General features: G+C 40.8%; 1 protein-coding gene across 3 annotated transcripts in view; it reads left to right on the top strand.

Moving 5' to 3' along the window:
- KCTD15 (potassium channel tetramerization domain containing 15) overlaps positions 1-12886 on the top strand; it is a 62108-nt gene extending 49222 nt beyond the window's left edge. For all 3 annotated transcript variants that reach the window (XM_083370864.1, XM_083370865.1, XM_083370863.1), the window contains exon 5: positions 11287-12886. In XM_083370864.1, the coding sequence (XP_083226990.1) occupies positions 11287-11442 (156 nt within the window). In that variant the 3' untranslated portion in view covers positions 11443-12886. The remainder of the gene's footprint in view (positions 1-11286) is intronic.
- Positions 12887-13571: the final 685 nt, after the last annotated feature.

The following is a 13571-nucleotide window of genomic DNA, read 5'->3' as shown; positions in this document are numbered from 1 at the left end:
AACAGGCTACTTTAAAACAACTGAAAAGGAAGTGAGTTAAAAGCATAATTTTTGTATTATAATAGCCATGATTTCCCCATCAGGAACAGTTGAATTAACTACAGCAGAACTGTGGGCAGTAGCAGCAATGCAAATACATAGATTTTAAAACTGTGGAAGCAGCTAAATTACTTTTAATTAATCTTAATTATTCCCAATTTCACCTTTAATCACCTTTAATCTACCCACTCCTTCCCCCAGAATCCCATTGCTGTAATTCAACCATTTTGCTGCCCAGTCTGAATCATATAATTTGGGGGTATTTTTAAAGTAGTCTTGGGAGCAGTTGGCTTCCAGGAATCTTCCACCTTCTTTTCTAACCTTATTTTTGAAAAAAATAATGCAAAAAAATAGGACTCCACAAATGAGCCATTTTGCCAGAAAATGTCAGTGGCCAACCGGGAGAGGGGGAGGGGCTGCGTGTTGGGAGTAACAAAGTACAGCCTGCCCTCCTTGAAATTATGCTATTAGATCTTGGAAAAGGGCTTTCATTGGCAGTAATGAAGCTGAGGAGTGTTTTCCCATGTGAAAATCCCAAGCCAGGTTCAGCAAGGAAAATAAATGCTTCCCTTTTTTCCCAGTTCTGTCCACACTGATGGAGGCCTGGATAGTATAGTAAGTAACGGCAAAGATCTGAGCCAGACTCCTTGTTAAGCTGTGTTGTATTGACAGTGGAGCAACCAAAGAGAAACCCCAAATCAGACGTGCATTCAAACCTTCTTGAGCATTTGCCAAGATGTCCAATAAAGATGAAAAATAAGCAACTGATGAGTTAATTTTATCTGGATATAATAAGAAATATATTTAGCAATCTTTAAAATGCCAAAGCGTTGATTTGCTAAATTCTTCATTTCAGATTCTTTTAAATTATTATTGGATATCTGTTCACTGCTGCTGCAGAATTAGAAACTTTCACAGTGCTTTTCAGTACAACAGTAAATTAAGAGATTTCAGAAGTTGCTAATGTGTTAGATTTAAATTGAGAATGTTTTAGTTGAATTCAGCAGTTTTAGGGCATCTAAATTTTTCTTGCACTAATTATGTTTTTTGAAGAAATGATTCATAAACTGGTCTGAAGCATATTAATTATTAATGTGTGTGTACATAAATAGATACATATTTGCCCTAAATTTTAAAATTAAGATTATTTCAAAGTAATTTTTTCATATGAACAGGGATTGAATTTTGGTCCCCAAATTTTCCCAACGTACATTGCAGCCTGTAATGCTGGAATGTAAGGTAAAGGTAAAGGTTCCCCCGCACATGCGTGCTAGTCGTTTCCAACTCTAGAGGCCGGTGCTCATCTCCATTTCAAAGCCGAAGAGCCAGCGCTTGTCCAAGGACGTCTCCGTGGTCATGTGGCCGGCATGACTAGACGCCAAAGGCGCACGGAACGCTGTTACCTTCCCACTGTAGTGGTCCCTATTTTTCTACTTGCGTTTTTTACGTGCTTTCGAACTGCTAGGTTCGACAAGTAACAGGCGCTCACTCTGTTACGCGGCACTCTGGATTCGACCCGCCAAACTGCTGACCTGATCGACAAGCTCAGCGTCCTAACCCACTGAGCCAGCACGTCCCTTTTAATGCTGGAATGTACTAAATTTCAATTAAAAGAATTGCGCCTCTGCACAAATATATCTTCATGGGAATAATTATTCTAGGATATTTTACAGTATTCATATGGTAAGAACATTCCATTTTTATAAATGTCTAGAGATACATTAGATCAACTGTATAGGGTTTATTTCAGTTAATTCAGAACTCTTGATAATTTATTAAGCTGTTGTACAATATCTACAAATTGAAGTAAAGAATCTTAATTATTAAGGAGACTTTAAAGTCTGCATGCAGAAATTTATGTTCAACTCTAGACACCTTTACACATAAAATACCATTTGATTTATTAGTAAAACAGACCAATGGTTCTAAAACCAAATTAAACCTAACCCTTGACAAGATCCTTAAGACAACATACAATGTGAAGAAATTTATTTATAATTTAAGGGATTGAGATATATTGTAGTAATAATAACAAAAGATAATCCAGCTGAAAATATATTTTAAGAATTCAACCTGCATCATAGTAAAATATATATTTTTTCTTACCTGGTAAAGTCGTGATTGCCTATTCAGTTTACTTCAAATCTAAAATACCAGTTAATGGGCTAATAACTCTTTGCTCTTTTATTACTGCAAAGATTCACCGGATTCATTGGCATAGGGCTTAAGCCTCATTGCCGGAGCTGCTGTGGCAATAAACTTCAGTGATAAATTGTACAGTATGCAAAATTAACTCTAGCTACTACCAGCTTTAATGTTAACAAAAGAGGGGAGGGAAACCACAATTGCTCAGCTCCGAAACAAGAGCAGCAAAAGGCTTCATGTATATGATATCCAGTTGCCCAGAAAGCCAACTTAGCTGGAGGGCTTCCTGGCTTCTGTGGATTTAAAAGTAGTTTTTGCTTCCTAAACAATAATGGTGCTGCCAAATAACAATTCTGAGTTTGAACAATATTTTAAAGATTTATCTTGATCAAAAAAATAATCAGTTTCAGGAACCATTGAGTCAGCATTTTAAAGTTTGGTATCACACTTTAAATGTTGTTCTATTTAGTCAAAAGCTTTATTTAGCTTTATTTATTTCCGATCCAGGAAAGGGCGCAACTGGTACACAACGGGAAGTTGCACAAAGGCTCTCCTAGCCCAGACGGCTACCGGCTCTTTTGAGTAGGGATCGAGAGTCCAGGAGGGACTCTTAAGTTGCTCACAGGGTCTCCCCGAGGCCGTGCAACCCCATCCAGAACTAAAGATGTTGAATTCCCAGATTCTGAAGTCTTCTCAGGGTGATTGATATGATCGAATTACTCTAAAATGGGTCTACGCTCCTCGTGGTGGGCCACAAAGTTGATTTCCATTGGAAATGCATGTGGGCACCTATTGCTTATCAAAGAACTGCTGCCAGTGTTGAAATGAATAAAGGGCATTAAGAGCCCAATCTGGTATGAGTAGAAAAGGCCTCTCCTGAATTCTTGGCTTCCGTCATGCAACCATTCACAGCGGCCCCTGATGGTCTTACAAGTCGTTCTTTATGTGCATCGCGCAAGGGTGAATTAATAGGACAATGGCCTTCTTCCCTTTCTTCAGTTGCGTTTCATCTCTTCAGTGGCACTGCCTTGCCATTTTGGATTGGTTATCTTGTTTTTACACATAGGATAATATTGTTATAAAGTCTCACAGTGACTGCCAAGCACCACACTTTTTGCCAGTATGGGAAGATATTTTTGTTGGGACCAGCTCTTCCTCTTGATTTGCTCTCTTGAATAGTCAGATGAGTTAGTATAGCTTTCCTCAACCAGGAAATATACGTCAGACCGGCCCCAACGAGATATTTAGGAAAGAAAGACCCTCAATTCCATTTGATTGAAGTGATAGTTCTTTTACTAAAATTAAGTGGTTGCAGTGAAAGCAAAGCTAGATCTGAATATTCCCGTGCAAAGGTTACACTTTCCCCCACTTTCTCTGGCCCTCCCCCCTTGACCTATTGGTCCATCGGTGTCCAATAGGAGGCCTTTGGGAGTTTTGGAAACGGCTCGGATGTTTGGCACCTCTCATTGCAGTTTCGCATTCGATTCCCTGGCCAGGTGTCCTTGGAGGCTGTTTTATTCTGGTTTGGCACCTCTGGTTCTCGTCCACATGTCACCTTTCCCACCATTTTTTCTCCTCACTCCCAGACCCACGTGTTCCTCCCTTGCAGTTTATGGCAGGATGCCAGTGAAGCGAAGAAGCTGAAGATGGCAGACCTGACAATGTGCATCCCATAAACATTCCATAAATGAGACGGAGAGGAGTTGTAAGCAAGCAGCATTAGGCAAATTGGGGATGTTGGAGCTGTGCAAAAGGCATCTACTCCTGTTTGTCCCGGCTCATTGACTCCAACTCACAAAGAAATGCCTCTCATCAAGTAAATGGCCCTGAGGGAGGGAGTGAAGAAGCCCAGGGTCAGCCTTTCCACACTGTTGGTGCAGCTGCTCTCGAAACTGGTCTTTACAGCAGACCCCACAGTTCAGCAGCCTTGTGCAGTGACCCTGGAATGACTAGAGATTTTATGTTTGTTTATATCCTGCCTCTATTATTTTACAAATGAGTTGAGGCGGGGAACATACTCAGCACACCTTCCTCCTCTTACTTTCCCCATAACAGCCCTCAACCCTGTGAGGTGAGTTGGGATGAGAGAGAGAGTATGTGACTGGCTCAGGGGTAGGCCACCTTGGCTCTTTTATGACTCGTGGACTTCAACTCCCAGAATTCCTGAGCCAGCCATGCTGAGGGAAAAGGGAGAGGTTTCCATACTGAGCCATGCTGGCTCATGAATTCTGGGAGTTGAAGTCCACGAATCATAAAAGAGCCAAGGTGGCCTACCCCTGGACTGGCCCAAAGTCATCCAGCTGGCTTTCCTGCCTAAGGCAGGACTAGAACTCACACTTTTGCTTTCTAGCCCGGTTGTCCCACTCAGTCATCTAGCAAAGAAAGACTCCTGGCCATTTGTTTCTGCCAAGAGCGTACTTTACTGAAGCTTAAATGGTTACAGAAATAGAGTAAGCTGAATCTGAGTTTTCCCCGTGCAAACAACACTTCCTTCTTCCCCCCGGCCATCCCCCTCTTATTTTATTTATTTATTTATTATATTTTTATACCGCCCTTCTCCCGAAGGACTCAGGGCGGTGTACAGGGCAATAAATATAAAAACAGAATACAAAAGTTAAAAACGATTAAATATAGTGCCCAAATTTAAAACAATAATTAAAAACATATTAAAACACCTGCCCTAACCCATCAAACCAGGTCGGATTGCTCAAATAAATAGGTTTTTAGATCGCGCCGGAAGGAGCGAAGGTCGGGGGCCGTCCGGACCTCAACCGGCAAGCGGTTCCATAGGTCTGGCGCGCCCACAGAGAAGGCCCTCCCCCTGGGGGCCACCAATCGACATTCTCTGATCGGAGACACCCTGAGGAGGCCCTCTCTGTGGGAGCGCACTGGACGGACATTATCTGCAGATGTCCAACCAGGTGCCTGTATATTGTTTAGGGAGCAGGCGCTTGGTTTCCAGCTCTGCATATCATTAGTTGACCTTGTATGGCTGGAGCTTCTCACAAGGCTAAGCTGGGCTTCCACCACCTCCCCCATCTTGCTTACAGTCCAACCTCCCCTTCCGTTGCTAATGTCAGGCTGTCAGCTCATGAAACTTGTATAGGAGAGACGCGGGTGCCATAACCACGAGGCCAAACTGACTCAAGCTTGCCCCTTGCCCCCTGCTGCCTGGCACAGCTTTCATCCCGGGCAGGAGGGGTCCCTTCTGCACAGATTGGAGCTGAGGGAGAAGTAGGCAACTGGGTTGAGAGGGACCCTTGGATCCGTTTGAAAATTTGGAGGCAATAGACTGGGTACCACTGGTGGGATTCACCCGGTTGACACCACTTCGGCAGAACCGGTAGCTAATTTTTTGTTGCCCAGGCCCAGAATGGACTTCCGGAAGCAGCATCCACACACAGAGAACTGGTTGTTCACCTATTTGAATCCCACTATTGCCAGGTACCGACATAAAATTGAAGATGTCGCTGTGCTGGGACCTGGTGAAAATGACAGCACCATAAGAAAGACAAACCCATGCATATTAATTGCAGATCTGCTTTGCGCCCCGCCCCCCCTAGAAAACACTTACAAGAAAAACCTCTAAAAGACAAATTGCACCTGTAAATGTTTGCAGAAGACTGGACTGTTTCCCCACTTCCAACATTGCATATTCATGATGAGTCATAGCCTCATTTTGTTATGACTGAAGCCCAAGTGTTGCTGTTCCTTAAGAGGTTGCATCAATATCACTACCAGCCAGTATGTTCCTCCATAATGTACTGAACTGCCCTCCAGAACACTTGTTGGTTTGATTAATATTTGGCTTTGCTGTGCAGGTTTGCTGTAAGCAAGACTTTAATCACACTGTAGTCATTTAGGAATAACTTATAGAATTATCACTGCATAATATACTAAGAGATCCTGAAAGACCAAGATGTATCATGTAGCTCCTAGCTCCTCTTCTGGGCCCTTTTAACATCTTTAAAACCAAGTATTTTGCAGAGTAATTTATACCCTAAACAAGTCCAGAAAACTAAAGTAACATTGAAAAAGTCTGCTGGTAGGCTCAAGTCAGAAGGCCTGCATTGACATCCTTTTCCAACCAAATCACATTTGATAAACTCACATTCAAGTCTCTACAATGTTGTTCTGGGCTGGAGTCTGAAAAAACAGGGAAATACTGTAAGATGAATGGCCAATTGCGTTAACAAAAATATTCCAACTGTATATAAAGTAACCTTTAGGTTATTTCTTGTTTGCTGCTATGTCTTCTTAAAGGAGCCTTTGCCTTCTCAAGCAATTTTTGCTGCAAATATAAAACATATAAGGGTTGGAAGGGACCTTGGAGGTCTTCTAGTCCAACCACCTGCCTGTGGCAAGAGATCCTCCAGTCTCTTCTTGAAAACCTCCAGTAATGCAGCACTTGCAAATTTTTAAGGCAAGCAGATTCCTGATTCTGTCGGGAAATCTCTTTTTATTCTTTTTAGGTTGGATCTGTTCTTGGTTAGTTTCCATTCATTGCTTCTTGTCCTGCCTTCTGGTGCTTTGGAAAATAGCTTGACTCTCTCTTCTTTGGGGCAGCCCCTGAGATAATTGGAACACTGCTATCATGTCCCCTCTCCTCTTCATTAAACGAGATATACCCAATTCCAGCAACCGTTCCCCATATGTTTTAGCCTCCAGTCCTCTGATCATCTTTGTTGCTCTTCTCTGCACTCTTTCTAGAGTCTCAACATCTTTTTTACATCGTGGTGACCAAAACTGGATGCAGTATTCCAAGTGTGGCCTTACCAAGGCCTTGTAAAGTGGTATTAACACTTCACGTGATCTTGATTCCATCCCTCTGTTAATGCAGCCTATAATTGTATTAGCTGTTTTTGGCAGCTGCAGCACACGGCTGGCTCATATTTAAGTGATTGTCCACTAGGACTCCAAAATACCTCTCACAGTTGCTGCTATTAAGCAACGTACCACCCATACTATACCTGTTTTTCTTGCCTAAATGTAGAACCTTACTTTTTTCACCACTGAATTTCATTTTATTACATAGTGCCCAATGTCTGTCCAGATCCTCCTGTATCTTCTGGAGTGTTGGCTATTCCTGCCAGCTTGGTGTCGTCTGCAAATTTGATGAGTTCCCCAACTATCCCCTTGTCCAAATTGTTGATGAAGATGTTGAAGAGCACTGGGCCCAGAACAGAGCCCTGGGGCACCCCACTACACACTTCTCTCTGTGTAGATGCAGTTTCATTGAGGGCCACATGCTGAGTACGGCCAGTCAGCCAGCTACGAATCCATCTGGTGATCAAGTCACCCCTATTCCTTCTTTTCATTAGATTAGACATACCCAATTCATGCAACTGTTCTTCATATGTTTAGCCTCCAGTCCCTAATCACCTTTGTTGCTCTTCTCTGTACTCTTTCTAGGGTGTCAACATTTTTTTTGTATCATGGTGTTCAGAACTGGATGCAGTATTTCAAGGGGGTCTCACCAGTGCAGTATAATGCACTGTTGATGCAACTTAGGACTGCATTAATTTTTTGACAGCTACAGCACGCTGCTGGCTTATATTTAAATAGTGGTCTCCTAAGGCACCTAGATCTCTCTCATGGTTGCTACAATTGAGTCAGGAACTCCTATATCTGTCCTTCTGGTTTTTGTGGCATACGTATAGGACCTTACTTTGTCACCACTGAATTGTATTTTGTTGGATCAGGCCTAATGTTCAATTCTGTCAAGGTCCTTCTGAATCCTGAGTCTGTCTTCAAAAGTATTGACTTGGTGGACACCACTGCATGCTTCCTTTCCTTGTAGATGTAGTTGCATTGAGGACTACCCACTAAATACAGTTGCTGAGCCAGTTGCAAATCCATCTGGTGGTGCTACTGTCTTTCCCACATTTTTCTATTTTACCAAGAAGTAGGCTGTGGTGTACTTTGTCAAATGCCATATTGAAATCTGAGTAAACTATACATAAAGTAGGTAAACAATGGGCACTCAGCGGGTAGTCCTCAATGCAACTACATCTATTTAGAATAGAATAGAGCTGGAAGGGACCTTGAAGGTCTTCTAGTCCATCCCCCCACTCAAGCAGGAGAACCTATACTATCTCAGACAAGTGACTGTCTAGTGTCTCTTCTTAAAAACCTGCAGTGATGGAGTTCCCACGATTCTGGGGGCAAGCTGTTCCACTGGTTAATTCTCCTCACTGTCATGAAGTTTCTCCTTAATTCCAGGTTGCTTCTGTCTTTGGTCAGTTTCCAACCATTGTTTCTTGTTTCTCTGGTGCTTTGGAGAATAATTTGGCCTCCTCTTCTTTGTATTCCAGTATTTCCTCAAATACTGGAATACTGCTATCATGTCTCACCTATTTCTTCTTTTCTTTATCCAAACCCAAGTCCTGCAGCCGTTCTTCATATGTTTTAGTCTCCGGCCTTGGATCATCTTAGTTGCTCTTCTCTGAATTTTCTCCAAACTCTCAACATCTTTTTTGTGATATGGTGACCAGAATTGGCTGCAGGAATGCAACCAGAGAGAAGGTGGGAAGAGACGGTTTTTTATTTTTACTTTTCCTTATTGGATTATAAATTAAAGAAAGGCTACTGTTTTAAAACAAAAAAAGCAGCGAAACTTGCAGAAGGGAGGAGAGGATGTTTGAGGGAGCAAATGACAAAAAAAAATTATATCAGAAATACTGCAAAGTATATTCGAAGACTTAAGGGGAAAATGTGACCAAATCAGTCAAGAGAGATTTTGCCTCATTGGAAGGAAGAATGGAGGAGAAATTTGCAAATGTGGAAGAAAAAATAAAATATTTTTTTTGAAGAACCTTCTTAAAGTGAATATAAAGATAAAAACCAGAGTTTTCTTTTGGGTCTAGTGGGAAAAAATCTGTTTTTTGTTGTTGACGGCAGCAAGATTACTTTATGCTTAAAAATGGAAAGACACAGTGGACGAATAGCTGCAAAAGTTGATGGGAGTTAACAGAGATGGCTAAATTGACTGGCTTGATTTAAAAAAGCATAATTTTGTTTCTATTTGAAAATCACCTTGGACTTTGTGCTTGAGGTGGAAAAAAATGGAACTTTGATTTTGGGTTTTGCCGATTAAATACAGTAGGTTTGTTGTTATAGACATGGTTAGTTCATATTATTTTATAAAAGTAAAAAGTTGAGGTTTTATGCTATTACCTTATTATATATAATGCAGCGAAAGGAGTCGGAAATCAACTCTTTTTCTTCCTTTCTCCCTTCTGCCCTACACTTTTCCAAACTCCCTTATTTCCCCCTTATTTTCTTTTGTATTTTTGTATTTTATATTACATTTTTATAAACTAATAAAAATTTTGAATGCAAAAAAAGAGAAGAATCTGCATTGTAGATAAGTGGGTAGGTGGGAGGTTAAATAAGCTAAACATAAAATGTAGGCAGTATCTGTAATCAGATAGATTTGATTATATTTGATAGGAGAATGGAAGAAAGATCTGCACAGATGAAGAAAAGATGCATTTAAAAAATGTGAAGAGTCTGCCAAGAGATGTAAAAAGATTTAAATAATGTGGCATTACTGGATTTAAAAGAGAAAGAATGTTGCTTGGCGTTGAGAGTACTTAGAGAACAATCTGGCAAAGATTGTAAGTCGAGAGCTGCTGAAGCCTTAAAAAAATAGAATGGGAACAAGCTGACATGGTTGCAGAAGTGGACAAGTATACAATATCAGTACCAAAAATAAATGTACCAAGAAATATATTTAGGCACCTTGTCAGGAAGAAGACTAATGCCAAGCTACGGATCAATAATGCAGAGATCCTGGATAAGAGACAGAATATAAAATTGATCTGTTTCATCAGGGCCGAGACAATAGGATTCTTTAAAAATGCTGGAATTGTTTTTTATACTTTTTGCTCAGAATGGACAAAAATTATTTTTGGGCTTGCAAAGTGAAGGATATGGGAAGTAAACTATGCAATTTTAAAGTGGGATGAATAATACTAATAATATTAATAATACTAAGCTTATAACTGCTGTAAAAATAGAAGTTACAGCATTTCTTTTTCTTTATAAATTATCTTTTATTTTCTATACTTTCTAGCTTTCTCAATTTCACTTGTTGTATCTTTGTATGTTTATCTTTCACTTGTTTAAAAATCTTTAATAAAAATTACATTTTTTAAGAAGGAACGCTAAACTCACGTACAGAAAGAGCACAACCAACAGTCAAGGATGGAGGAAAAGTTCGGAGATTCATTGGAAAGAGCACCCTCTAACTTCCCCATCCTTCAGCAAGAGAGGCGCTCAGTAACAACACGGATGTTCTCCAGAGTAATTTTGCCTCTGACACTTATTTTCCAAACATAGTCAACTCTTTACTAGTGGCCATGGAGAGCCTATCAAAAAAAATCTCATTTACTAAATTCATATTGTTTCAGTTTAAATTCGCTTCTATTCTTACCTCTCATTCTAGCCAAGCAGTGTTATAACCCAGAAAAAAGTTATAATTATTATTAAAGTAAGCCTCACTGAAGTGGAAGGACTTGATTCCTTTCCAAAGAGAACAAAAATAAGTCCTGAGGTTGCACATTACATAACAAGAAAGTAACCAAGGAGAAGTTCTGACCAGGTGAACTTGGAAAGTGAAGGCATTTTGGTTGATACATAATTCAAGCCTTAAGTCTCTTATAGCATTATTGGTTGAAACCAGTACTTTAAAATGTTGTTGGGAAAGGGTTGGTAACAAAATTTCCTACAAGATGAAGCAGATGATTCCAAGTGTGTATCATTTGTGGCCTAAAATTCTAGGCATGAACTTTTTAGTCAAAAAGTCTTGCAGTTGAATCCAGGATTCTTTTCGCATCAAACACGTAATCTAAACAAATGAAGTTCCTTCAGAACTTCAAGTTGCTTAGTTGATAAGGCATTTGTGGCTTCTTAAAGGATGTGGGCCAGGCCATTTATGAAAACCTTCCAGATATCTTGGAGGTGGCAGTTTTTTATTTCTGCCTATTTATTAGAAGATATAGCGGCCATTGGAGTCAGGAAAGCATCTTTGGATCTTTCAGGGGCACATTTTGTATGAAATCTTGTTCTAATACATGTCTTATTTTCCAAAACCTCCAGGTTCTTGAACGGTTGTTCCAGAAGGGATTTAATGTGGCAGCGTCCTGCGGTGGAGGTGTGGATTCCTCCCAGTTCAGTGAATATGTGCTGTGTCGTGAAGACAGGAGACCGCAGCCCAATACCACAATCAGAATAAAGCAGGAACCCCTGGATTAAAGACTGGCTCCCCTCCCTCCTTTGAGACAGTAGATGTGTTCAAGAGTCCCTCGAGTGGGAACACTCAGGACTCACACGCCAGTATTACGCAGAAGCAGCCAGCCTGTTTCTGAAGCAACCCTGTTGCATGGCCAGCCATGACTCTCACATGGAAACAGACAATGACGCAACGTAGAGTTGTTTGTATTATTACTCAAGTCATCACAGTGCATTTGGAAGCCTGGCATTTCGTGGGATTGTGTGCTCTTGGCACCAGGAAAGTAGTGATGCTTCTGTAAAGAACTGACTGGACTGAATTTGGTGGGAAAGACCAACTTATGTAATTAAAGTACATTTCATTGAAGGAATAAGCCCACCCACTTTCTGGAGGATAGCCCCTCTGTCCTACGAATGTGTCAAGATCTTGATAGCTGCCAGAAGGAAGCTGGTGGTACTGAGTGTCTTCCCTGGACCCTGTATGATCTGTGGACTGTCAGTCATATTCCCTATCGCCATTTGTTATTCATGATCTTTTACTCCTTTTCTGGATTCTTTGTATTATGGCTTATTTTTCCGACCCCTAGAAGAGCCAGTTCAGACAGGGACCAAAGCTGTTATGGTGCTGAACTTGATTTCATTCTCTCCAGTCCCACATATTTGCTGTCCTCCTTCCTCCATACACATACATATACATCTCACACAGCTGCAAACTCTGACAAATTGAGGTTCGAATCAAGTCCTTTTGCAAAATTGTGTAACTTTAAGTGCTGAGGTGAGCCCAAGTTAAATTATGCTGATTTTTTTTATTGTCATTAAGAAACGGAACTGGATAAATTGTGTCTCAGTCACCTTTCATTCTTCATTTGAATTCAGTCTCACTTTGCCTTGACACGTGGAAATGGATGATGCCAACACTGATTGGATGTTGTGTGCCATCTTTTTAAATGACACAAAAGTGTGATGGATTTCTTCTTTAAGCAACTACTTTAAATACTTTGCTTCCATTCTCAAATCCTTTGGCATCAGCGTTCTTTGAGAAAATAAACTTGGCTTTCAATCTCAGCAGTCATGACAGTTCAGATGATCCAGGAAAATCTGCCCATTAAGCTGTGCCATAATTTGGTGTTGTATGAATTATTCTCTAGGTTGTATATCTTGATGGATAGGTTAGTGCATCCTTCCTGACCGAAGGACCTTCAGATGTGTTGGGACTGCCACTTCCCAAAATCTAATGGATGTAACACATAGGAAGAGGGATGATGAACACAGTGTAATCACTAGCATTATTTACTTCACTCACTGATTGACTGGCTTTCACAAAATTCAAGAACCCAAGCCTGGGTCAACATGCAGACACTGGGCTGCATTTATATGCCATGCTATGCTCAAACACTGATGGCCTTTGGAACTTGGAATGATGGCTTGATTCACCCAACTTGCTAAGGTAAAGACTTGGGTTCCTAGAATGTACTGAATCACAGATATCTATTCCTCAACATGGTATAGCATGTTGTGTACACCTTGCATTTGTGCAAGGTGTTTGAGTCTTGCAAGTAGTCCCAGTATGAGGCTCTGCTCAAAAGATCTAAGAAACAAGGAAGGGAAGCTTTCCACCACAGATGCTTCCTGAGCAGAGTATTGACTGAGAATCCAGGCATCATGGCTAGTTTTTCTCGTGTAAGTTTTTGTACTGACAGAAAATTTCCTGGAGAACGTCACTGAGTTGACCTACAAAATGTATCTGCAAATTTCATGGATTGAGCTAAAGTTGTTTTATTACTTATTCAACAGGGCTTTTTTGTCATAGAACACTCAGAACGGAGTTCCAGCACCTTTTTTGGATGGAAACTTCTAGGGTAGGCAAGGCGGGTTGTATGACGTGTGTCAGTTCCGGCACCTTTTTCTTTTACAAAAAAAGCACTGCTTATTCACAACCCATTTCTCATGAGCACAACTTCAAAAATCTAGGCTTGGAGAGGAATGTCCAGTCGTAAATAGTGTAATACTAAAAATGTGTATCAGTTTTGTATCAGTTTAAAGTGGAATCCTGGGGATTATAGTTCTGATAAGGTGCTAATCTGGCCAAGAATCCTCCTTACTCCCCCCCCCCTCAAAACTGCACTTCCCAAGATCCTCCACTGCAGCAGGCC

The sequence above is a fragment of the Vipera ursinii genome (genome assembly GCF_947247035.1).
Source record: "Vipera ursinii genome assembly, chromosome: 10".
Classification (NCBI taxonomy): domain Eukaryota; kingdom Metazoa; phylum Chordata; class Lepidosauria; order Squamata; family Viperidae; genus Vipera; species Vipera ursinii.
The sequence above is the reverse complement of the archived record's forward strand: the minus strand, read 5'-3'. Positions and strand labels throughout refer to the sequence as shown.